Source organism: Taudactylus pleione, unplaced genomic scaffold (genome assembly GCF_031769625.1).
Source record: "Taudactylus pleione unplaced genomic scaffold, aTauple2 ptg000012l, whole genome shotgun sequence".
Taxonomy (NCBI): domain Eukaryota; kingdom Metazoa; phylum Chordata; class Amphibia; order Anura; family Myobatrachidae; genus Taudactylus; species Taudactylus pleione.
In genome coordinates, this window is record NW_028284415.1 from 17,183,994 (window position 1) to 17,210,794 (window position 26,801).

General features: G+C 43.2%; 1 protein-coding gene across 2 annotated transcripts in view; it reads right to left on the bottom strand.

The window, feature by feature from the left end:
- Window positions 1–593: 593 nt before the first annotated feature.
- The window catches only part of LOC148542495 (F-box and WD repeat domain containing protein 10B-like), a 32,727-nt gene continuing 6,519 nt past the window's right edge, over window positions 594–26,801 (bottom strand). Inside the window, exons 2-13 of one of the 2 annotated variants that reach the window (XM_088468459.1) lie at window positions 24,609–24,773; window positions 23,128–23,255; window positions 22,546–22,665; window positions 16,475–16,584; window positions 13,833–14,036; window positions 7,922–8,043; window positions 7,494–7,642; window positions 5,755–5,897; window positions 4,640–4,798; window positions 4,237–4,526; window positions 2,644–2,844; window positions 594–2,335 (exon numbers count right to left, since the gene is read on the bottom strand). In XM_088468459.1, coding sequence (XP_088324585.1) covers window positions 1,461–2,335; window positions 2,644–2,844; window positions 4,237–4,526; window positions 4,640–4,798; window positions 5,755–5,897; window positions 7,494–7,642; window positions 7,922–8,043; window positions 13,833–14,036; window positions 16,475–16,584; window positions 22,546–22,665; window positions 23,128–23,255; window positions 24,609–24,773 — 2,666 coding nt within the window. In that variant the 3' untranslated portion in view covers window positions 594–1,460. The remainder of the gene's footprint in view (window positions 2,336–2,643; window positions 2,845–4,236; window positions 4,527–4,639; window positions 4,799–5,754; window positions 5,898–7,493; window positions 7,643–7,921; window positions 8,044–13,832; window positions 14,037–16,474; window positions 16,585–22,545; window positions 22,666–23,127; window positions 23,256–24,608; window positions 24,774–26,801) is intronic. The other variant, XM_088468460.1, reaches the window with a different exon arrangement.

Genomic DNA, 26,801 nt, shown 5'->3' on the forward strand with positions numbered 1-26,801 from the left:
TAACGTTCCTTCCCTTAATGAAAATCGTCATGTTGGACAGTGTGAAATGGACAGTGAACTATAACTACAAACGGGAGTGCACATTTGTGATTATCGTTCATCGTTATAACTCATAAACTGAACAATTTTTTTGAACGATTTAACGATATCGTTATCGACAAATCATTTGAAAAATTGTTACGTGTGTATGCACCTTTACTACGTATATTCCTTGTAAAGAAAGACACTTTGTGGCTCCTTAAAAATAAAATATAATAATTATGAAGTGTCACTGTACAGGAGGGGCAGTATTTTGGATTATAGGATCTTCCTCACTATTTAATTGAAAATCCTTGTATGTCCGCAGCCAATCTTTGCAGTCTTTTCCCAAGCACATCCAACTGCTGCCAAGCCCACCATGCAATCGCACTAAATGTAGCCATGCAGCATGGGTGTCCATACCCTTTTAGTATCCAGCAAGATACTATTTGCTCATGTGATCATATTGTAATTAGAAGTTTCCATACACCGCACACATACAGTCTTAAACTGAACAGATTGAAAAACAAAAAATCCAACATAGTTTTATTCACATTAAAAAGTAACTTCCTGATCTTACATAAACTTACACATCATTGCATTGAATTTAGATTGATCATTTCTTCCTATAAAAAGAAATCACATTTTTTTTTCTTTATAGTAGTGTTACTGGGCTTGGATAAAATATACTAAAATGCCCCTCGCCTTAAACAGGATCCGGGAGACTGTTTTACTCTCTGGAGTCCAGGAGAGTTTCATGTAATTCAGGAGTCTTGGACATTCCGGAACAGTAGGCAAGCATGGTTCCTAACCCCCTCAGTTTTCTTAAGGGTAGAAATTTAAAGAAAGATACTTAGAATTGATTGATCCACAATAATATTATCCATTTTGCTTGCAAAAGTGTTATAGTGAAATTAGGGCCCGATTCACTACCGATCACAACTGCAATTACGCACACAATTGTTGCGTACTGCGCATGTGTGAACCGGCCACTGTGAACGGGACTGTGAGCGCAGTGACCACATAGACCCATCGCAGAGTGATTGACAGGAGATGCCGTTTGTGGGTGGTGACGGGGAGTGGTTGGCGAAACACAGACGTGCCAGTGCGTTTGAACGCCATTGCAGTGGTGTGCATAAATTAGCCACTGCAATGCCCTACGTAGCCTGAGGACTCATAGCGTGCGATGAAGTTAGCAATTTCTGAATAAGGTCAGAGCTTGTGCATGTGTGCGTGAGGCTGCAATGGTACTCGATTGTACCGATGGTGTTGTAGTCTTGCTAAACAATACGAATGTGTGTAAGGTAAAGTGGGCGTCCTTATGTTATGCGATCGCAATGGATTAGCATACTATCGCAATTGAACTGCTTGCATTATTGCTATTGCATTCGCAATTGCGATTGGTAGTAAATCAGTCCCTTAATTTACTGCCAACAGCATTATCATAGAAAGACATCTGGTCCAAACTCAGGTGCAGCTATCTTTCCTGCTTTGGTAAAATGATCTATGTTTTTCCCTTTCATTTTCATCAGCCATGCCTTTTTGCTTTCTTTGTTCCTTGTAGCTTGCACATGAGCATCTACTTCTTTCTGCTGTAACATCTTTTCAGCTTGAAAATCCTTTAGTTGGTTTATGGTTAGCAGTTGGAAGCTACTTCTCTCTCTATATGGGTCTGCAGCAACAACTTGCTCAGGTATTTTTCGTTTTGGGATATTTTTTTCATTCATTTTCCCCATTATCATCCTCAACGGTTGCACAGACTCACAACTCCTGTATAATCCTATTTGCTTCACACCAACTTCAACTGCAGAAGCTGATCTCCCGTTCACAGCATTGCTCCTTCCCTTCTTCCTATAACTGCAACTTGTCTGTGGGCGCACAATAGAAGGCGAAGGAATGGTGGATTGAATCTCTAGGCCGTGCAAGGACTCTTTCATTTTTAGACCCAGCTTTCTAATTTCGAATGATGTCATGAGTGTCCTCATCTCTGCAGGGACAGCAGAAGACTGTAGATACTGCAGAAAAGTTGAAGGATCAACACTTTGACTTTCTGTTGAGTGAGACTGTGGAACTGTTGTCTTCTGTTCTCTGCAGGACAGTGGAGCTCCCCAGGCATCCCTGATCCTTGAGTTGTACTCCAAATTCGATCCAATTATATCTGTCTTCTGTAAATTCTGTATGGTACTAACTTTTAGGAGAATTTGATTAGGACTCATCAGCAAGTGAGGCCCACGATGTTTTATGCGTTGAAGGGTTGCATTCTCACTTATAGAGAGAGCAGATTTACGTCCTGGAGATCCATAGCCTGATTCTCCATCTACAATATAAACATAGCAAATATAATTCATATTATATGGAGAGAGCAGATATAAGTCCTGGAGACTCATAGCCTGATTCTCCATCTACAATATAAACATAGCAAATATAATTCATATTGCTTTTTAATATAATTTTGTTTTTCTTTTGGGTTCTGGTTTTAGTCAGCCATGGCTATATTTCCCTTCTACTGCCAGTCTCTTTACCAATTCCAACACAAATACTTAAACTACTTAGTAGTGATCTATGGTATATATTACCAGTAACACCTTCATGTCACTGATGGATTAAAGGTTAAGTTTTAGGTACCAGAATCATCCTTTTCCTTCATCATAGGAGCTGAACTTGCATGGCTTAAAGCCTCTAGGCTGCTTCGTCCTGCTGTTTGAGGTCTGCAGGCCAAAGGAGACTTCTTGTAGAACTCTCGCTGCAAATCGATGTATGCATAACTTCTGCGGCAATTCCTTAACTCAGGCCAGGTTGCTGGTTTTAATGACTCCAGGTGTAGGTCTGCAGATAGAGAACAGATTAATGTTAGTCCAGAATGAATAATGTACAGGAATCTGTAGGTGTCTCAAATGCAAAGGTTTTGTATGATGGAATGGCATTTAGTAGACATTACACTGAAACAGTGTTAATTTCGAAATACCTCTTTCATATGACCAATGACTATATTACTATTTAGTTTCCTCTGTGTCTGAGAAATACTTTGCTAAAGTTATTGCTATTTATCTATTTTTATGAGAATTTTGATGGCATGGTTATATTTATATGGTTACTTCTTTTTACTCTAAATTTGCAATCTTTCATCTATTTAACTGCAAAACCCCATATAATTAAAGTTATTTTCTTCTATATGCATTTTGAGCATTCACATATGGCCAAATCAGTAAGTTTGGCAGTCACTGTCTAATCAAAATTTTCATAAATTCTAATGGACATCTAAAAATCCCCAGTCAGATGATAATCAGGATGTGCAGTTGTTTTGGATATCCACATGTGTATATCAGTACTCCCTGAAACACTATACAGCATTCAGTGGTAGCCCTTCACCTGGCGTATACTGTCTATGCCCGTATTCTAAACCCCTTTTAAACTACCCGCACTATGCAATGTAACCGGTACTTCAGTGATGCTGCTTCACACATACACACATGGAAACTACCTTCAACCACCAATTTAATATGCCACTGGCGATGACATGGTCAGTTTTGTTAATATGTACAGCAAGCATTACATTAATGTGGCATATTTATCCACTTTTCCACTGCAATGGAATACAATACTGTAGACATGTGAGTACTAGAACACTGCGATGTTCCAGCTAGAAAAGAAAGACTTTTGTTATCGGCGCTATCACTACAACTGCAAATCTGTGTGTAACTAGCAAATAAAAGCATGGGGATTTTGTTCATATTATCAAAACATTTAAGGTTGCAGCTTTAAGTGAAGTGAAAGGGACAAGTTCCTCCTTTGTCACATGAGAGTGATAAGAAGCTGACAACTCTACTTGCAAGGTTTTTCAGAGCTGAATTGTTCTTTTGTGAAGAGGCAGGAGTGTCTCCCGTCACTTAGGAAATGGCTGAGCTCTTATGAATGCTAGACATTTCCAACTGGAAACGCACAGTCTTTGGGCTCCTAACAGCTCTCTCGGTTAGTTTTGTCCATGAGATAAAATTTATACCAAGTTCACTTATAGAATGTACCTATCTAAAGAAATACACTACAAATATGGCAGCTAAAATTCAGCAGACTTGTATCTCATGCTGTTGAAAAAATCCTGCTACTCTGATCTATGTTGGTTTGCCGTTCTAGAAATACACAAATTCCTATTTTTACATTGATTCATGCTTATATTTAGAGCTTTTTGTGTAGACCTAGAAAGGTAAAACAATACGATACCACGTGCTCTCTTCATGCTTCTTGCAGACAGACTGCGAGCATGATGGGACAGCCGTCCCTCAGCATCCAAATCTTCCTCTTCTTCCAGTTGGTAAATCTTCCTATTGCTGGAACCAACGCGTTTCATTCTCTGTGCCCGCACATAACTATATGGTCGAATCTTTATGGGGGCTGATTTAAACCTCTCTTTTTCTTTTAGCGCATTTATTCGTTCTGACTTCTGTGAGTAATCCCACAAAACCTCCTCAAACTGGAAGATCATGATGCTTGTCAGAGCATTGATCACCATCCTGGGAATACATGGAGACAAGGTTTGTTTTAAAGGGACGATACACTGAAACATTATATATGTTTGTCTTAAACTTATTTTTAAAATGCCATTTATGCAACTCCTATATTGTACCTGTTGTTTCGAATGCACAGTGCAGCTACCGGATCTGCTCTGCTGTTGGCTCTCATTACCCGTAGGCAGTCTCCATTGAGGAGATTAAATACACGGATTTTGCCATCAGCACAACCGGTAACGACTCTGAGGAAGAGCAGTTCCAAACACATCACCTCCCTGAAACAATAATAGGCCTCTAAAATCAGTTTCCACTTTCACAGCACTCACTTTCTATACCACATACATATTCTAACTTCTAAAGGGGGTATCCACTTGTAGATATACCAACGACAGCACGATTACGACATTGCAATCGTACTGTCGTTTGTATAGCTAGTGATGTGCCTAGACTGAACGTTCACTCGTTCAGTCCCGGCACATCCCTCATCCCCGCACATGCTGAACCTGACGAGATCGTCAGGTTGACCTGCATGTACGGGCGATGTCGGATGTCAGAAGCGACCAGCGGGCACGTGCATCGCTGGTCGCTTCTGACCAAAACATGCCAGATGCATGCACGATGCATGCGCGATTTGCAAGCGATTGCACGATAACGATGTCGTTATCGTGCAATCGCTTGGCTAAATCGCTAAGTGGATACCCCCCATTAGACCACAGAGGACGTTCTTGATTCTTCAGTAAACAAAAAATGTATGTCATAAACATAACATGCTTAACTTGAAATCTAATGAAACAAACATAACTTAATTTGAAAGCAACGTCTTTTAAATGTTGTGAGCTGTCATTATTTTGTTGAGCTGTTATTGTTTGATTACTTTATGGCCATGTAAAATGACCTTTACTGAAAAGTCTCAGCGCATACGTGATCAGGTTTTCTTGTATTAAAAATAATTTTCTGCAACTGTGCTGCATACTTAATAGGCAATAACAATGATAACAAATGTCATATATAATTGTAATCAGTTGCTTTTACCAATGTGTCAGTTTGGATAATATCTTAAAGGGATTGCCATTGGTGTCCTTTTACACTTTTCATTAGTCTTTATGGTGTAATACAGAATAACTCAATAAGGGCAAAACTCTATTTTGTGTAAAAAAAAATATCTTTAATTTAACACAATAAATGGGAGGGCTTTGTCTTTTCTTTAAACAATTGTATTTTACTGCCTTACTTTGGATGCCTGAAGCTCATTAAACTCTTGTGAAAGGTTCCCATCATGCTCCAGGCAATGGCATACCCATCCGCACTGCCAGACACCAGGTGCCACTGGTCAAAGGAAAGGCACTTTATTGCTCCCTGGTGACCTGTTAATGTCTAATTTGAAAAGATTGCAAAGCATGAATATATTTCCAAGTATAAAACTTTTGCAGAAACGACATTTAGATGCTTAAAATGAACACAAAAGTAGTGAAAACTACTGTAAAAAAATATATTTAAACAGGACTGTCAGATGATTATTATTTCACACGTACTTGCTTTTCACAGAGATTTTCAGCTAGATAGTTACTGAATATATCTAGCAATTAGAAGACCCAGAGCTGAATTCTGGGAAAGCACACTCTCTTCCCCTTGCTCCCCTGATTGACCAGAGCGCATCATGGAGCAGGGAGGTAGAGCGGAAAAGCACACTCTGGGCCTGATTCAGAGCCGAACGCTCTGACCAGAGTGCTCGCTCTGAATCAGTGCCCTCCTCCATGAAAATGGAGCGGCCTCCTGGCCGCACGCATAGCTGTGGGTGACCACCCACAGCATATGCGAGCGTCCATGATGGTCGCGATGGTCTTGACCATCGGGCTTGTGACGGAGACCCTGCGGTAGGGTCTCGCTGCCGCAAGTCCTGTATTGATTTTGGCTCTATCGGAGCCAAAATCACTCCCGCTGACACTAGTGATGTCAGTGGGGCCGGCTTCAGACGGTAGGTGTTCCCATGGGAACGCCTCCGTCTGGCAGGCACGCCCCCGGCACGCCCACCAAAAGGGGGCGTGTTGTCAATCAACATCGACAGCACGCCCCCTTTGGTGCGAGACCCGGAGCGATGGAGAGCCCGTCGCTCGCCGGGTCTCCGTCGTGCGCATGCGCAGTGGGGGAACATCGACCCGCTTGCGAGCGTCCTGCGTTCGCGAGCGGGTCTGAATGACCCCCTCTATTCCCCTTGCTCTGATGATTGACCAGAGCGCGTCATGGAGCAGGGAGGTAGAGCGGAAAAGCACACTCTATTCACCTTGCTCTGATGATTGACCAGAGCGCGTCATGGAGCAGGGAGGTAGAGCGGAAAAGCACACTCTATTCCCCTTGCTCTGATGATTGGCCAGACCACGTCATGGAGCAGGGGGAGAGTGGGAACGCACACTCTCTTGCCCTCGCTCTCCTGATTGGCCAGAGTGCATCATGAAGCAGGGGGGTAGAGCGGGAAAGCACACTTTCCTCCCCTTACTCTGTTGATTGTCCAGACCACATCATGGAGCAGGGCGGTAGAGCGGGAAAGCACACTTTCCTGCTTCTGCTCTTCTAATTGGCTGAGGTACGTCCTGCGGGACCCAGACATTTTTATTTTGTCACCTGACTGTCATTGTGCGTGACACACCAGGGTCTTCTCACAACACACAAAGGCGTTGCGACAGTTTCAGAAGCGCTGTTCTAGATTCCCTAAATTATTGTTATTATTTTACTTCTATAGCACCATCATATTCTCCAGAACATAGACTGCACTAGTCAGAAATGAACACAAGGAGCCGCTGTTCTAATTAGGTAGATTTTGCCAGTGGCAAGAAAGCACTTACTGTACTACACTTGCCCAATACTTATAATTGGGTCCTACAAACTTATACTACATTTGTCATATTACTCAAAAAACAAATGTGCCTAGTAGGCTCTACACATGTAAAGCAAAATGACTTATTAATCGGTTACCTTGATTACAGCTGCAGCTTCTAGGTGCCAGACTTTGACAAGACCTTTCTCACAGCCGCTCAATACTAACTTCTCCTTTATTTTAACAGCCAGAACAGCGTCTTTGTGTTTAAATGTCCGCAGGCATTTTCCAGTAGTTACATTCCACACTGTCATCAAGAGAAACACAGATGTTAGATGGCGAAATTGCACCTGCCATAGGGTATGTGCAATCTTTCATGTTGCGACCGATGATGCAACGATGGTGCGTCTTAGTATGTGCAGAGTTGGAATACCGCAGCTGCCAGTGGGTGTCTCAGTAGGCTGAGAATTGCATAAAGATGTAGATGCAGTTGCGTAAAAAGACGCAGTTTCGCCACTAAATCAAGTCCAATGTCACCTAATCCTCTTATACTCAATATTGTTCGAACCTCTAGCTTCTGGCTGACCTTTTATATGTCCATCTCTTGCTCCAGAAACCAGCAAATCCTCCTCCACATCCAGGCATGTTATGGTCTTCATATGTCCATGAAAGATTCTGAGGCAGATCCCAGTGTGAAGGTTCCACTGCCTGTAAGACATTAGTGTATTACATAATGCACTACCTACTGGAAAATATATAGCTATTATTAGTCACCCAGGAGTTCTAAGCCCATATCTATATCAGAACAGCTCTCTTTATTGTATATAGAAGTTGCACGCTAAGTGGTGTCATGTTACTTAAAAGCGGAGTAATTGTTTTAAACCAATAAACAAGCTGCACTATTAGCTGCAATGTATGCTGTAGTGCACATTCCCATTACAATGGGAAAAGTCTACATAGATTTTCCCTCAGTATACACAACTCAGGGCCTGATTCAAATATTTATGAAAATCTGATATTAACACAAATCTCCGATGTTTAATGATCTGTAAATGTGCAGGACCGCACTGCGTATGTGCTGATCTGGTCCTGCAACAACGGTTGCAGTGCCCCAAAAGCTGCAGCATGATTGATATCCAGCTGGCATTTGGGGGCAGCAATGTGGAGCATTCCAGAAAACGTGGGGCGAGTCGGCGTTCTTTAATGAACTCACCGTGTAAACATTCACAGTGCATGTTGGAAAAAAGGATGTGAAGTCTTGGATTTAATAACTGGTTGAACCTCCTTTGGCAGCAATAACCTTAACAAAATGTTTAGTGTATCTGCGACTCAGACCATTGCTCTTTACAAAACGGTTTCAGGTTATGCCACAGCATCTCAATCGGGTTGAGGTCAGGACTCTGACGGGTCCACTGCAGAAGGTGAATTGTCTTATGTTGAAGCCATTCAGTAGTTGATGTACTGTGTTTTATTTGTGTCATCCTGTTACATCACACAACCTCTGCTTCAATTGGCGGACAGCCAGCTTTACATTCCGTGGTGGCTATGCAGAAAGCTCTCCTAATGAACCCAATGCTTTCTTGGGTGTCATTGGTCCTGTAGCCTGCAATCAGAGCCCTGTCCCCTTGCCAGTGGGGAGAGGGCGGAGCCACTGTGACACAAATTAAAAAAAATCACCTAATTTTGGTCCCCCCCCTGTAGTCATGCAAATTGCAGCATTATGTAGTAGGGTGGGGCATAAGTGCAGGCCCGGCCCCCATCGACGACGACCTAGCATTTTACCTCAGGCTCCCAAGTTAGTAGACGTGTGTGTATGTATGTGATTATCCTATGTAATTTCATGTATGTGCTATTTACACTGTATATACAAGGGTAATCCAGAAAGTAAAGACCGTTTACTGATTCAGAAATGTATGCTAATGCAATCGCAGCTGCGATCCCGTATACAGCTGCTGTGCGAAAGATATACTATGGCATGCAGGAAATGTATTAAGATGCCCACCAGCAGTTTTATTGATCCAAACAAGTGCGTACAAACAGACAGCAGTGGTCGTAGATCCTTTGATAATCGATTAGCTGAGTAATCCTATAGTCGCGCTGAATGGGTGCGGGAACTGAGACATTGGCGTATATTTTCTGCATATGAGATCACAGATGTAGGCAGATTTGCACTCTGAAAACGGTCACAAAACACCTGTGTTTTTGCCGCCACTCCCTGTTACTTCCCACTAAACAGCCTCTGCCTGTCAATCACATAAATCATCACAACTGTAGTCACACTTGATCACAATTAAATTTCCGCTTGTGCAGCTAAGACGCATGCGCAGTCAGACGATAATCGCTCAACTGCGTAAATACACACTGTACACAAGCTTTAGAATCCCCTTGTTGGTACTCGGCTACCTCCAGTCCTTTGAACCGGTTGCTGACGGCAAGCTTCAACTCCTCATCACGTCCAAAATGTTTTCCAGGAACTCTTTGAGCTTAGTGAAAAGGTGAAAATCGCTTGGAGCAAGGTCTGCTTTATAGGGTGGATGATTGAAAACCTTTTACCCAAAACTGTGACAAGTGATAGACCTCCCAATCGATTTTCGTCATGCACGTTTCTTTGTCCATTATTGAACACCGCTTTCCCATATCACCGTACACCTGTTCACATTCAAGAATCAAATAACACGCCATACTTAACAGTCAGAGTGATTTTTTATTGTAGGGTCCAATTTAACAACACACAACATCGCCAAAAACAACCACAACGGCACGCTACTCACAGAGTAAAACATAGAAAATAGGCTAGGGAGATCGCCCGACCAGGAATTGGGGAGTTTTATATACACTGTAGACATGTATTTGCATGTAGACAAAAGTGATTGGACAGCAAATAGATCAACGGGATTTTATTGACGTCAGTAATTTGTAGGACCACCATGTGCAGTGAAGGTCGAGTTGGCCTAGAACGCACCATTCACTATAATTCGTCCCAGAGGTTCTCAGTGGGGTTAAGATCTGGACTCTGAGCTGGCCAGTCAATCCGGGTTAACAAATTTTCTGTATACCAGTCCAGTTTCACCCTGAAAACATGACAGATGGCATTGTCATCCTGATAAAAAACATTAACTGTTTCCGTAGAACTGCAGGTGTTCTTTATTAGTGGCCATTTGGAATTTGTGTGCAATGGTATGCATACCGCTTGCGCAGAGGTGTCCAATAACTTTTGTCTACATAGTGTGCACACACACACCATCCCTCCACCCTCTGCCAGTGAATCCTACGTTTGACACTGACATTGTCCTGCAAAATTTATTTTTACATTTAGATGCAGGCCCGGTAATGGGGAGACCTGGGGACCAGCTGAACCAGGCCCCTAGGTTTTAGGCGGCCCCAGAGCCCCACAGATTAACTATTTCTAACCATTGCCTGCTCTCCTGCAGCGATCAGCAGGGCACAGGCAATGGGATCCATCTGGGAAGCTGCTGTAGTTGCTTTACTGCACCAGCATAGGTTTTTTTGTTTATTGTGGCGCAGCACTCGTGATGTCATGACGTCACACAGTGCCGGACCTCTGAAACAGAGCAGAAGAGCCGCAGCAGGCTGCCAAAAGAAGGTAAGTGTATGGGCTGGAGAACCACTGTGGGGCTGGAGGGACAGAGGTTCCCCATTGCACAGAAACCACATACAGTGTATCCGGAAAGTATTCACAGCCCATCACTTTTTGCTAAGGAGTGGCTTCCGTCTGGCCACTCTACCATACAGGCCTGATTGGTGGATTGCTGCAGAGATGGTTGTCCTTCTGTAAGGTTCTCCTCTCTCCACAGAGGAATGCTTAAGCTCTGACAGAGTAACCATCGGGTTCTTGGTCACCTGCCTGACTAGGAAACAGGATGCACCTGAGCTCAATTTTGAGCTTCATGGCAACGGCTGTGAATACTTATGTACATGTGATTTCTTAGGTTTTTTTTCTTTATTAAATTTGCAAAAATCTCAAAAAAACTTTTTACACGTTGTCATTATGGGGTATTGTTTGTAGAATTTTGAGGAGAAAAATGAATTTATTCCATTTTGGAATTAGGCTCTAACATAACAAAATGTGGAAAAACTGACGCGCTGTGAATACTTTCCGGATGCACTGTATACGTAAAGAAGACTGTCAAACAACTGGCCTGTACTTGCCAGGGAGCCCATAAAAAAATGGGTATACCGTACCCCATGATTTTTGTTGCCGGCCCTGGTTAAAAGAGGCTGTGATGCTGGTGAACATATTTTATTCACATAAAATGTTTTGTGTTCCGTTCAAACAACTTTGGTTTCATCTCCACTTATAAATTTGTGTTACCATGGACTAATAAACATCAAGGCTATTAGAGATACATTTGTAACCCTTTCCAGCTTTATGCAAGTAAATAACTCAATCTTACTGTACATTTTCTGATATCTTATTTCTTTGAGGCAAGATTCACATCAGGTAATGCTTCCTGTGATTAGCTAATTCCAGACACCAATTAGCCTATTTTTTTGTTGTAGAAATCATTAGTCTAGGGGTTCACATACTTTTTCCAATCTATACTCTGAATGTTAAAAAGATGTATTCAATATGGACAACAACAGTACTGTAATTTGTGTATTAGTTTAAGCACACTGTATTTATCTATTGTTGTGACTTAAGGTGCATACACACTAGAAGATATTTTGCCCTATTTTGACGCATCGGAAATAAAACTCTTGCATAATATATGTAAATCGTGAGTGTCCACTAACCATAACGATGCCGATTCGCGTACCCGTGGGTTGTCCGTCATATCTTCAGATCTTGCCTACAGCAGGCAAGATATGGCAATCTCGTACACGATCTGTGGCATATCGTTCAGTGTTTATGCCTGATAGATATGTTGTTCTGAGCCGCATACAATGCCGACGTCATTACTTGACACAGATGAATGGACGGATCAGTGAGATCCGTGCATGCATCTGTATAAAAAATTATTAAAAGGTGAAAAAAAATTAAAATAAATAACGCTAAGGTTATCTTAGCGGTTCTCACCATTGGCTTCAATGGTGGGAACCACTCATTGGCTGGGCGGCGGAAGGCTCGCCTCTCTCAGCCAATGAGCACTCAGCACCGGGATTTCTATAGTGAAATCCCGCAGCTGAGCGGACCTTCAGGTAGTACTGTCCTTAGAGGACAGTACTTGTTTGTTGGTCCGTGGATGCCTACTTTGGAATGAAGAGGACATGATCCAGGCTTAGGAAGAGGTATGGATTTTTTTTCTTTACAGGTATTTGTCGATTTCTACTTGGACAAGTGGACGTGAATAGGTAGGTGGGTATGTGTGATAGTGAGTGTGGTTGTGAATGTGCCTGTATGTTTTAATAAAAGTGTACTATCACAGTGTGTGTAGTGTCTTTATTTTAATATATGCAGGTGAACTACAGGTACCAGTGGGCCCCGAATGCTGGTACTTGTGGTTCTACATGTACCAGCATGCGGGGGAGACTTGCTGGGACCTGTAGTTTACATTACACTTTTACACTATCACCCCAGTCACCCACCTCCCAAGGGTGCCAGGGATAATCCAGGGCTATCAGCCCAGGCCAGGGGTGCCCTGGAGAGTGGGACCCCTTTATTGGGGGGCTGACTAGCGGTCAGGGGTAATGCTTTGGCTGGGGGGACCTGGTGAAAGGGTTCCTGGCTGTGGCATTACCCCCTGTTATAAAGAGTCTGGTGCTGGTTATGGATAATACAGGCCCCCTCCACTCTTTTTGTCCCCTGTATTTCCATAAACGAGGCTGGCACAGCTGAGCCCAGTGCTGGTTTTGCTAAAGACAGGGGACCCATACGTATTTTGTCCTCTGTATTTTCGCAACCAGCACTGGGTCTCAAGAGCCCGGGGCTGGTTGTGCTCTAAGGGGGGGGGGCACATTTTTTCTTTTTTACACCTTTTATTTATTTATTTTTACACAGATGCTTGCATGGATCTCATTGATCCGTGCATGCATCTGTGTCTCTGACAGCCCATATATCGCGCACAATTGCAAATGGTTAGATCGTGCACAATATATTGTATGTCACATTTTCTGTTTTTGGTCCATATCGTGTCCTGGAGTGCCGGGGAGAGTTCAAGGGAAATTGTTCACGACATCACAACGTTTGCACATCGTTTAGTGTGTACCCACCTATAGATAACATTTTACTGTTTGACCGATTTATTTATTTCATTTATGCAGAATTCTAGGTAATACCAAAGGGTTCACATTTTTTTTTTGCCACTGTACATAAAAATTAAAACTATTCTTGTATGTGCATTAGATAATTAGACTGTATGAGTGCAATCCCCTGATAATAGGTGTATAGCAATATTTAAAGCTAAGAATAGCCTTAGACAACTCTCAACTCTCCACTACAAGTTCCAGCATGCAATTATATTTCAACAGCAGGAGCACCACAGGATGTCTACCTCTGTGCACGTTTATAGAGGTGGTGAATTACTTATTAATTGTACCTGATACTTAGATCAAACCCCCCGCTGAACACGAAGCCCCTCTCCTCACACAAATGTACCACTCGGATGCTCCCGGCATGTCCTTGAATAATGGGTGGGATTTGGGCCATCTCTGCCATATCAAATAGCTTCACTTTACGGTCTGTAGAACCAACAGCAACCAATCTGCCCCCATCAAAGTGGATTACTCTATGAGGATCTTCTCTAGAGGTGAAAATAATGGTTAGTCCTTTATGACAATAAATTGACAAATTATATTTGTAAATGTGTTTTGCAATTAAACTGTTCTTGTGGGTTGGTTACAGGATCCCGGCGGTCGGAATGTCGGCGGTCAGAGTACTGATAGCGGCATCCCAACAGTCAGAATTCCGACACCTTGAAAGTATGTATGCTAACCCTAACGGTAACCCTCCTGCAGCCTAATCCTCAGCCCCCCTGCAGCCTAACCCTAACAACTTTCGCCCCCCCCGTTGCTTAACCCTAATACCATGGGGATGCCTACATCCCGTGCGTGTTGCCTAAACACAGAGTAAGAAATTTATATAACACACTTGATGCACTGCAGAGCGAGATGGCTTTCCACTAGTGCAGGCCTGGCCAACCTGTGGCTCTCCAGCTGTTGTGAAATTACAAGTTCCGGCATGCCTTGCAACAGTTTTAGCATTCCCTAATAGCAAAACTAGCAGGGCATGCTGGGACTTGTAGTTTCTCAACAGCTGGAGAACCGCAGGTTAGCCAGGCCTGCACTAGTGCATGTGGGTGGTTCACTCAGTGTAAAATCCAGGTGTAAACCTACCATCTGCTCTCATGAGACACCACTGCAAACTAGAAATGTGCCTAGAAAAATGTCAGACCATCAAATTACCACTTTATTACATATCTTACAGTACATTTAAATAAACATTTCTGTTTTTTTCTCCTGAATACTGCTCCATTTAGCTCATGTATGACTTGCATTACAAAAATGAGGGAAGTTTAGTACCATCTTTATTAGTAGCAATTATGTGTCCAACAGGTCTTTTGCTGGTGCAAAATCCAGGATGGAAATGGTTGTGTTCACACTACAGCAAAGATTGTCTCTAGAAATGTATATGTATTTACATATAATAAAAAAAACTACTGATAAAAATGATGCTATCTAATTGCCATTTAATGACAGTTGATGTGAACTCTGACCCCTCCCAACAGTGCCAGTGATGTCACTTCCAGAGAGTTCTGGCATAATACACATCTACAGTCTCCTCACATTTCTGTTATTTCCCATACTTACTCATCCTGAGTGTCTACCTACAATTGTTATTGCAGATTCAATTACCCACAGGTTGTGTCACTCAATCTCTACTTCAGGATAAAGTTTCTGGAGCTATTCAATTGAAGTGTGCCATTGTTCAGTGATCCCAAATATCAGTGTGCCATTGTTCTGGGATCCCAAATATCAGTGTGCCATTGTTCTGGGATCCCAAATATCAGTGTGTCATTGTTCTGGGATCCCAAATATCAGTGTACCATTGTTCTGGGATCCCAAATATCAGTGTGCCATTGTTCTGGGATCCCAAATATTAGTGTGCCATTGTTCTGGGATCCCAAATATCAGTGTGCCATTGTTCTGGGATCCCAAATATCAGTGTGCCTTTTTTCTGTGATCCCAAATATCAGTGTGCCATTGTTCTGTGATCCCAAATATTAGTGTGCCATTGTTCTTGGATCCCAAATATCAGTGTACCATTGTTCTGGGATCCCAAATATCAGTGTGCCATTGTTCTGTGATCCCAAATGACAGTGTGCCATATTCTGGTGATCCCCAATAGACAGTATTGTGTAGCTGACAATCAGTTGGAAAAAAAATAAATGTTTTTAAATATGAATTAGGGTCACAACCCACATATTTGGCATCTGTGATAGCTAGCAAATGTTACTGGAAAATAATGTATATCCTATGATTAACATGAAACTGTAACCATTAAGAAACAATTCAGTAGCATATAAAATCCAACCTTAATAGCAGATTGGCTTTTATGTGAAATGTTTCATTGTTGGTCAGGTTTTTCTTATACGGTATTTATACACTGGACTGGTGGAAGTTTAGCATACACCCTGGGGGGGTGGTGGCAGGTAGAGGTGGGGGATGTGTTGTTGTTACTGTGGTGCTGTTTTCAGGGCAGCACTCTACTCTATCACTGACACGAAGAGGCAGACAGAAGTATCATAGCACAAAATTGGAAGTTTGTAGTGTATGCTCAGATACATTTAAGCAAATTTACTATCTCCCTTATTCCCCAATGTTAGGTAATGAGGAGGATGTTTGATTTAAAATCCTCTGGTAGGCTGATGCTCAATGCAGGGGTACTGCATGCAAATCACTAAACAAGTGACATGATGTCCCTCATTGTTTTAGGTGCCCCTGTAATGTCAGCTCTCCAGAGAACCTACTTTATTTGCCTAATGGCAGCACTGGTTCTGCTTATACTCCATTTTTGTGTTCCCTATATCATTCTATGCATATAAGAGCTAGGGAAAATAAATGGCACAGGCATGTAAAAAAAACATTGTTTTGCACAGGAGAAAGATAATTATATAAGTTTATTTTAGCTTGTTAGGGACAAGATGAACTTCCATTCCTTGATAGCTATTATGTGACTTACTGTCCTGTAAGAATGAGAACGTTATACGATCCACAGAAGAGATTTCTTTCCTCCAGGAACACGCTCTCAGTTTCAGTGTCGATGTATGCTGCTTCCAGACTCTCCCCAGGCTACAGAAAGTAAAAAAGGTGCCTCAAGTTATTCATTAGCTTAATTTCATAATCTTTGGTAATTCTGCTTCTAAGTTAAAAATTTCAAGTGGAACGTCAAGGGCCAGATTCAGATGTGGATACAGTGTCAATGTTGACCACACAGTGGAGCAACATTTGGGTACTGTGCATGCCCCAAAGCCGCGCTGCGATGTGTGCAGTGTGGACTTATTCACAAAGTGAGTGACAGGTAGTTTGGCAGGGGGTAACGGAAGTGTCGAACAAAAACGCAGGCATGACGGTACTGTTTTCTGGGCAAGCCCTAGTTAGCCTTCACAGATTTGTACGCTGGTGGAGAAGCACCGGCATCTTAGGTGAGACGGACAGTCTGAGACAGTTTAGGTTTGAATAGAGGTTTGATGTGCAACCAATGTTTCCGATTTTGTATGTGAGTGGCGAATGTGGGATGCTGGAGGTGGGCATCTCTCTGCACAAGATGGTGGCTGAGTAATTAGCACATTTTCTCAAGTCCGCTGCCTACGAGATCGCAGCAGTGACGGGTACTGCATGCACCTCTGCATCAGTCCCAAAGTCCTGTCTTCACCTGATATGTGGCTGCTCACATTTCTGCTTACTTTTGCTCACATTTCTATGGAACTTGAGCAAAAACAAGTGGGGTTTTCCTGCCATAATATCCGATAGAACCTCGAGCTAATTGAAACTTCCACTAAAGATCCAAGGTTGGGTCTCCATTACTGCCTGCCATTTTTCTATGGGCCTGATTCAGTACGGATCGCAAGTACGATCGCCGCTACGATCACACACGCAGTCTCACAATGAATATATGCTAATCCTCTGTGATCGCTATGCAGTCGCAGCACAACATAAGGACGCCCACCTTACTTTACACACATCCGTAATACTTAGCAAGACTGCAAAACCATCGGTAACATCAAGTACCATCGCAGCACCGCGCACTTGCACAAGGTCAGACCTTACTCAGAAACTGCTAACCTTCCGATACACAGTGAGAGCTCAGGCTGCGTATGGCAACACAGTGGCTATTTTGCGCACGCCCCTGTAATGGCGTTCAAACGCACTGGCATGCCTGCATTTCGCCGCCCCCATTCACCTCCCCCAAATGGTACTTCCTGTCAATCACTCTGCAATGGGTCTCCGTAGTCACTGCGATCACAGTCCCGATCACAGTGGAGTGTTTGCTCACTGCGATGCATGCGCAGAATGCAACAATCGGACGTCTACGTGCGTATATGCACCTGTGATCCTTGCTGAATTAGGCCCCATGTCATCTCAGAGCAATAGGGATGCTATGATGATGCAAAAAGACAGTTGGAAAGTGGCACAGAACAGTAACCGACAGCCCTCAGAGACCAGTTGTAAACGCTGGCCCCTAACGCCTTCTTGGATGTATAGTTCTATAATGACTCGGAAGTAACGTTCTCTAAACTTGAATTAATTGGATAATTCTGTACACTCAGACACAAAACGTGCGTATGTGATACAAAATGGAATAAATATATATGCGTTCCATAATGTTATTTAGACATAATATACAGGATAAATAAATTCATATTATAAACAAGTTATACAACTCACATAAATATCAAACACAGGCCCTGATTCAGAGCCGGACGCTCTGACAGAGCGCTCGTTCTGAATCGGCCTTCCCTCCTACTGTTTGGAGCGGCCTCCCGGCCGCTCGCATAGCTGTGGGTGACCACCCACTGCTATAGCGAGTGGCCAAAATGATGGTCAAGACCATCGCGACCATCGGGCTTGCGGTAGGGTCTCGCTGCCGCAAGCACTGGAGTGCTTTTGGCTCCATCAGAGCCAAAAGCACTCCCACTGACATCACTAGTGATGGGGCCCCAGACAGTTCCATGGGAACGCCACCGTCTGGGCAGCCACGCCCCCGGCACGCCCACCAAAGGGGGCGTGCTGTCAATCACCATCGACAGCACGCCCCCTTTGGTGCGAGACCCATAACGGCGGCTTGTCCATCGTTATTCGGGTCTCGCACATGCGCATGAGGGAGCCGCCTCCATCGTGCGCATGCACACTTGGGCAACATCGACCCGCTTGCGAGTGCTCACCACTCGCGAGCGGGCCTGAATTAGGCCCACTGTACTATGGGCCTGATTCAGAGATGTACGTTCATCCGAGGATGAACATACATCTCCGATTATTAGGGGCCTGCGCAGGACATATCAATTATGCTGCAGTATTTGGGGGGGCGGAGCAGGGGTGTGTCTGGAAATGGAGACGCGCCGGCCCTGTTTTCCAGGAGGGACGAGCCCAGGGCCTGCATCAGTAGATGCAGATTCCTGGCCTCTCGCATGACCAGGCACCGTTCAAGCTGTAGGAAACTTCAGCTCCTGCAGCCTAACCAAAGGAGCAACCATCGCGACCATCTAACACCTCCTTCTGCATTTGTATCTGAGATGGACAGATTTGCACAGCCGCTTGTGTGCGGCTCTGCAAATCCGTCCATCTCTATATCAGGCCCTATATTCATATATGCAGATATAGTGATGGCCAAAAGTCTTGCATCAGTAGCCCAAGTGTTTTTCTGAACTTTAAGCAGCAATTTAAGGCAACTTGCATTGAGCTATGTGTAAATGTAACATTGTTAGGGAAATTATCTTGCTAGTCTGTGGTGACATTCTTATTTTCATATGATTGATAGTTATTTTTATGTAAAAGCGAGAATAATACAAAAAGCCATGAATTAATTTTCAAAGAAATGCATATTCTCAGAATTGCCTCTTTTGATCAATACAAAAATCATGTTTGTGGCATATGTATTAGAAGGCTGAATAGATACCTCAACAGTGATTAGTATTTATTTGGCCAACACAGCCACACAGCTTTTCAGCATTGACAAAACTGGGTTCTCAAAAAGAGCCCTGGAGATGATTTGAATGTATGCTGTGATAAGAGCTTCATTTAGTTCCTTTTTGTTGTATACTTCTTCTTTGAAATCTTGTACCCAACCTTGTGCCAAAAATGTTCTATTGTGTTAAGCTGTCCAGGCCAATTCAGCAACCGCATGTGATGCATCGTGAAATAATTCATCATGACTTTTGCTCTAGAACATGATGCATTGTAATTTAGAAAGACCAAATCTTTGTACTGAAACATTTCTTTCACATTTTTGTCTTGAGTGATGTATTTGCAGCCTTCATTATTCCTTCCACAATTTCAAAATGTCCAGCATCAGCAGTTGACATGCATCCCCAGACCATGACTTTTACTGGATGCTTCACAGTCATGTTTAGACACTGGAGCTTAATTGCCACGTGGGCAGAAGTGACTTTTGTCACTAAAAATGACTTTATGACATTGTTTAATGGTCCAGGATCGATGATCCTGTGCCCAGGCCTGTTTTCGCCTCCTTTGAATCTTTGTCAGCAGTGGATTTCTCCTTGTCCTCCGTCCTTTGAAACCAATCTTCTGAAGACTTTGAAACACCAATCGTGTTAACACTTAAACATTCAATTCTGCATACTGCAAACCATGTGGAGAGCAAATCCAGAGACTTCAAGTAATGATTGTTTTAGGCTAATGTGCCGTAAAACACGTTCTTGATTCCTTGGCCTCCTAAATCTGGGCACATCATCGGTAGATCTGGTGGTCTCCTTAAATTTGTCAAATATCCCAGCAACAGTAACTTGGTTACAGGTGATCCTTTCAGCAATTTGTCTTCTTGAGCTTGACTATCTGAACACAGTTTCGTCAGAGGCTTCATTGTTCATGACACATGAAGAGAACATACTTCAAATATGTAAAAAAAAAGTGTATGGTGTATATAGGCCCGACGACATTCTCTGATTGGCCAACACATATCGTGTAGGTCCTTCTCATGCCTCCAAAACAGCTCTGAGCAGTTGAGTTATGGACTTCACAAAACCTCGGGAGATGTCCTGTGGTATCTGGCACCAAGAATTTAGCAGCAGATCCTTTAAGTCCTGTAAATTACGGGGTGGGGCCTCCAAGGCTCAGACTTGTTTTTCCAGCAGATGCTCGATTGAACTGTGATCTGGGGAACATGGAGGCCTTAAACTCTTTGTCATGTTTCTCAAACCATTGCTGAACAATTATTGAAGTGTGGCAGAGTGCATTATCCTATTAAAAGAGACCACTGCCATCAGAGAATACTGTTGCCATGAAGGTGTATACTTGGTCTGCAACATATAGGTGTATACTTGGTCTGCAATGTTTTAGTAGGTGTTATCTGTCAAAGTAACATCCACAGATTACACTGCACAACAATGAAAATGTTTCCGATGTGAAAATAGTTACTTCTAATTGATCTCAGCATGCAAAGAACAATATATGAAGACTATATGGTCATAGAAATTCAGAGATATTAGTTGCATGCATTTGCAAATACATGGGAGGCTGCTGGGCCACGTCACGGCTTCTCTGTTACCAGCAGTCCCTAACACTAAGGGGTACACGTCCGGGGCGCAGTGCACCTCAAAAAACGTCCAGCCCAGGGCATCACACGAAAATGGAAAAAGAGTGACAGTGCAGTGTAAAGTACCTTTATCATGAGGCCTTACATTTGACAAAATTATATATGTGTCTTTATCATGAGGCCTTATAATTGGTATATTTTACATTTGGGGTGAGCGTTTGGGCGTAGGGCCCCCGGGACTGGTCTGGCTGAGCCTCCTCAGGGCATCACCACTTAATACACATAGGCCCTCATTCAGAGCCGTACGCTCTGAGCAGAGCGCACGCTCTGAATGAGGGCCGGGCTCCATTTTCATGGAGCGTCCTCCTGGACGCTCGTATAGCTGTGGGTCACCACCCACAGGCTATACGAGCGTGCATTTTGATGGCCGCGATGGTCGTGACCATCGCGACCATCGAAATTGCGAGCCGGAGCCTGCGGTTGAGGTTTTCAACCGCAAGCTCCGGAGTAATTTTGGCTCTAACAGAGCCAAAATCACTCCCACTGACATCACTAGTGATGTCAGTGGGCCGGCTTCTGACGGGAGGCGTTCCCGTGGGAACGCCCCCGTCAGGGAGGCACGCCCCCGGCACGCCCACCAAAGGGGGCGTGCTGTCAATCAACATTGACAGCACGCCCCCTTTGATCGGACACAACGAGCGAAGGACTTTCCTTCGCTCGTCGCGTCTGGCGCATGCGCACGACGGAGCTCCCTCCGTCGTGCGCATGCTCAGTGCCTAACATCGACCCACTTGCGAGCGGACAGCCGCTCGCGAGTGGGTCTGAATCAGGCCCATAGTTGCTTTTCACATCACCTTTTATGTTTGTTTATTATTCATGTATTTTTTCACATATATTTTAACCTCTCATTCCACACTTAATGATTACTCACACACAGCTATACTTTACACTGCACTGTCACTCTTTTTCCATTTTCGTGTGATGCCCTGGGGGGGTCCTGGGCTGGACGTTTTTTGGGGTGCACTGCGCCCCGGACGTGTACCCCTTAGTGTTAGGGACTGCTGGTAACAGAGAAGCCGTGACGTGGCCCAGCAGCCTCCCATGTATTTGCAAATGCATGCAACTAATATCTCTGAATTTCTATGACCATATAGTCTTCATATATTGTTGCAGGTATTATTCAGTGTGCTGAGGTACAATAGGGGGTTAAATCCCCCTCCTTTTTCTACTTAGTCTGACCCCTCCCTTTCATGCACCTGATTAGTACTGCTAGATTGATTGAGCAGCTGCCATTTTGTTTGTTTAAAGCAGGTATTATGTAAGGGGAAAATCTTGATGTGATGTTTATACTTTTGTACAGTGCACCTTTTAATATCATGATATGTTTCTGCAGGTGATAGGAACAGCATCACAAGGGCCTCCCTTCTTATGCTCCAAAGGTGGGTAGGGAAAGATCCACCCCATTGGTACTTGTGTGTAGATGGCCAATGCATCTTTCTGTTCATTATCCTCTCTCAACTACCAGCCATAACAGTAAATACCTTTATTTCTGTGTAGTACTTCTGGAGCCTTGGCAGAGCATTGCCATCTTCGCCGACTTTTGGCACTGGTACTGTTTTAATTTTTGCATAAGAAATGCTCACTCCTTTATATGAAGTGCCCTTTGAAGAAATGAAAACACATTAGAATGATAAAATGTTACATTTCCTCCAACTATACTTGGCAGAAGGGGCCTTATTCTATTCTATCTGAATAATATTACATTTGCCCCAGCTGAACATGCTCTATTGAAGTAGCCATTCCTATATAGAGATGGAAATGAGGTTCTATTTGCATGTAGTTTACTGGCTACTTAAAGCAGAACGCAACTTACATTTTTTTCCCCATTGAAACCCCCTTTTCCCTATCTAATGAAAACAGTGGGTGTCATGCTCATAACACCAGCAATTTGGAAGATACTCCTCTCAGGCTACCAACTAGGAGAAGTTTAAAATCAGATAGCAGGAACTGAATGGATGTTAGTGGAAGTGGAAGAGAATAGATAAGCCACACCAGCCATCCAATCAGATGAGTTAACAACTTTTACTAAGTTAAAAAAATTTCTTTGTTGGTAAGTTCTGTACCTGCAAGATCATGGCTTCATTCCGCACCAGTGTCTCAGCATCGAGATCCAGGATGAGTTCCTTGGTCACATAACACCAGTGATGAGACACAAACAAACAAGTAAAAAGATTCTTCTTCTTTAAGAATCCTGCAAGTAACAACAGAGATAACAAAGAGAATAGAGCAACTGAGAGTGACACATTGCAGTACAGCCAGGCGTAGATCTAACCAACCTGCTTCTAAAGCTGCATACACACACAACAATTTTGTTACCAACGATTTTCTGAACGATTTTCTGTCAGATTACACTGCACAACAATGAAAATGTTTCCGATGTGAAAATAGTTACTTCTAATTGATCTCAGCATGCAAAGAATGAATATGACATTTAAAACTATCAGTTAGCTCTGAGTTCCAATATATAGCCCATTTATGATGATGTAGGGGTATTCCCAGTGAAGTGGGCAGAATGGAGAGAATCTTACCAGCAATCTGCGTTCTGGCAGAGGGGGCGGGGCCTAATGACCCAATTAAATGAATCAGTTATTTGTCCCCTCCCCTATTCAAATATATGCGATTCACGGGATTACCCACACAAGATAACTGTGGTGCACTGAGTGACAAGCATAGTGAGCGATTCCACCAAGACATTTCAGCAATGGAACAAAGCTATCAGGGTAGGTGATCACTACTGTTGGACAGTGACAAGAGATGGCCCAGAGGATGAGTACAAGCGACAAGCAAAGATAAAGCACCCCCATGAATAGGCCACTATATTAGATAGTACTTTCGTATGCTGTATGTTTGTTTCGTATGCTGTATGTTTGTTTCGTTTTGTGTTCTTATTTGTGATTGATTGAATTTAAACAACTGTTATTTATTTTCTTATCAAGAAAATATCAATTATTTTAAAATAGGTTTTCACTATGACTATATTACTAATGTACATACAGTATAGTGCAAGTAGTGTAGCTCAAATAATAGAGCTAGTAAAAACATTCTGAAATCATTTTAGTTTTTCTTGACCTCAAATTAGTAGTGTATGACTATTTTTAGAAAGGAAACAAATTAAAAGTATTAATTTGTTGTACAGTGATCTGTCAGATTATCTTGTCAGATTTTTTATAGTGTAATGAACGATTTTTTTGAACTACAAACGATTATTGCATATTCTCTTAATGAAGATCGTTGAGTTGGTCAGTCTGACTGAACTACAAACGAGAACGCGCATGAACGATAATCGTTCATCGTTTTAACTTAGAAAGTGAACGATTTTTTCAACGATTGAACGATAAGCGATATCGTTAACGATAATCGTTCAAAAAATCGTTGTGTGTGTATACACCTATAGTGATGAAAACAGGATTGTTTAAATACAGTGATCTCATTAAACCCAGCTTATTGTAATTGGGAAATACTTGGTAAAAACTGAGAGCTTTGTCTGACAGGGAATAGGCTGATATTGGAAAGTAGGATGTGGTGGTTTATGAAGGAGACATACCAAGTATCTTTTTAGAGAGATGCACAGGGAGGCAGCGGATGAAATCTTTGTACCTCCTAACACCTGATATTGACTGGAAAGAAGTTGGGACCACCATAAGTGCTGGATCATCTTGTGTGGGGTTGTCGGGTTCCTCCAACTGAGATCCTTGAATTCCATGAATATCTAAATAAATAATTTTGGACATGCTTCAGCTAATGAGGCTTATGGACAATGTGATGTACAAAGAATGAATTGTCATTAAAGACTGGAAGTGTTACAAGACAAGCCAAAATAATGCTAAAGCTGGGTACATACTACACGATGTGTGTACACAGCGCCGCCGCCGTCCATACACTCTGCACAATGCAGTAAACAACAACGTCGCGATGTGTAGTTCCATGCTGCATTTAGCAGCATGGCGTCGTTCATTGCATCGTCCCATCTACTGTGCTGCACAGCAGATAGGACGATGCGATGAACGACTCGCGGGCACGCTTCTTGCTGAGACACCCACTGGCTGCGGTGGTAATCCGTCGCTGTGCGTATTAAGATGCACCATTGGTCGCACCATCAAACATTGCACCAGCCCTATGCGGAGTGTCTTTAAACGCAGTCGCCAACGTCAGCATAACCACCCCCGTTACATCCCAGGAAAGCCCACTGAAATCCAGGGTCTTCAGACGGTAGTCATCAGGATGCATGCGCTGTGCGACTCAGACACATGAGAAGTACTTCTAACATCGGCCAACTGCATGAATATCAGCACTGCATGAAGTTAGCGTGCACCTCTGAATCAGGCCCCATGTGAGGTATATTCTGCTCCACTACATTCAGTTCCATTCATATTTCATGCGTGGTCTATCTGAGCACAGAGGGTCAGATTGCAGTGCCCAGAGGACTGATAATATGTTATGCTCTAGTGGAAAAAGCTATAAAGTTTCTAGGAGGTTTCATTGAAACAAAAAGCAAATTAATACATGCGACTTCTGTAAACCTTACCCGTTAGGTAGACCTGTTGCTTAAATGCAGTTTGAGACAGCTATTATGAGGCCTGAACAAATGTTCAACCTATCCAGTAACTAATGACATAATTGAGTATGATGCACTAGTCATTTGACATATTAAGATATTAGTTCAGCCAAAAAAGCTGTCTCCACTGTGGGTAGAGGTTGTTTCATTTTAAAATTCTGTATGATGGTGTAATTATTTATTAGGAACATGTGTACTCTCTGTGCCCTAAATGGAAGCCCTTAGCACTTCACTACAGAGTCATGGAATACCTCAGTGATGTCTAACATCTCCACATCTAACACTACTTTGTATACATTATGCACCTAATGGTCTAGCAATCTATCCACGTGAGGGACACTGGCATATCTATCATGGGTGCAAGGTGTGCGGCCCACACCCTGCACCCATATAAATATACTTACCGGCCGCTCGGTCGGCCCTTCACTGGCTGTAGAGCTGCAGAGATCAAGGGAAAATAGCCATCGCGGCCATTTTCCGGTGATTCACGCATGCGCAGTAGAGGTCTAGAGATGTCCCAGGACAGCTGAGCGGGCACCATGTTCCTGGTGGCCTGTACATACGCAGTAGATTCTGGCACAATGCCAGAGTCTATTGCACCGCTGGAGACGAGGAGGCACGATCGGAGCCTGCACACGGGCCCCCTTCTCTCTTAAACTGTCTCTGATGAGGGATGCTTGTCTATCCCAAACAAATACAAATCACAAGTACCAAACCATAGTAGACTATGGGCCTGATTCACTGCGGATTGCAATACTGCGTACGCACGCAGTTCAACTGCAATAGCAAGCTAATGCACTGTGATCGCAGTGCAAACTCAGCACAACATAAGGACGCCCACTTTACCTTACACACATTCGAAATGTTTAGCAGAATAACGAAACCATCAGTACAATCAAGTACCATCGCAGCCTCACGCACACCTGCACAAGCCCTGACCTTACTCAGAAATTGCTAACAACCACGCACGCTATGAGGCCTCACACTGCGTATGGCATCGCAGTGGCTAATTTATGCACGCCTGCGTTTACCCGACCACCCCCATCACCACCCACAAACAGTGCTTCCTTTAAGTCACTCTGTGAGGAATCTGCGATCGCAGTCCCGATCGCAATAGCTAGTTCGCACATGCGCACTGCAATGTATACGTATGCGCATAACACAACAATCATCCGATTGCGT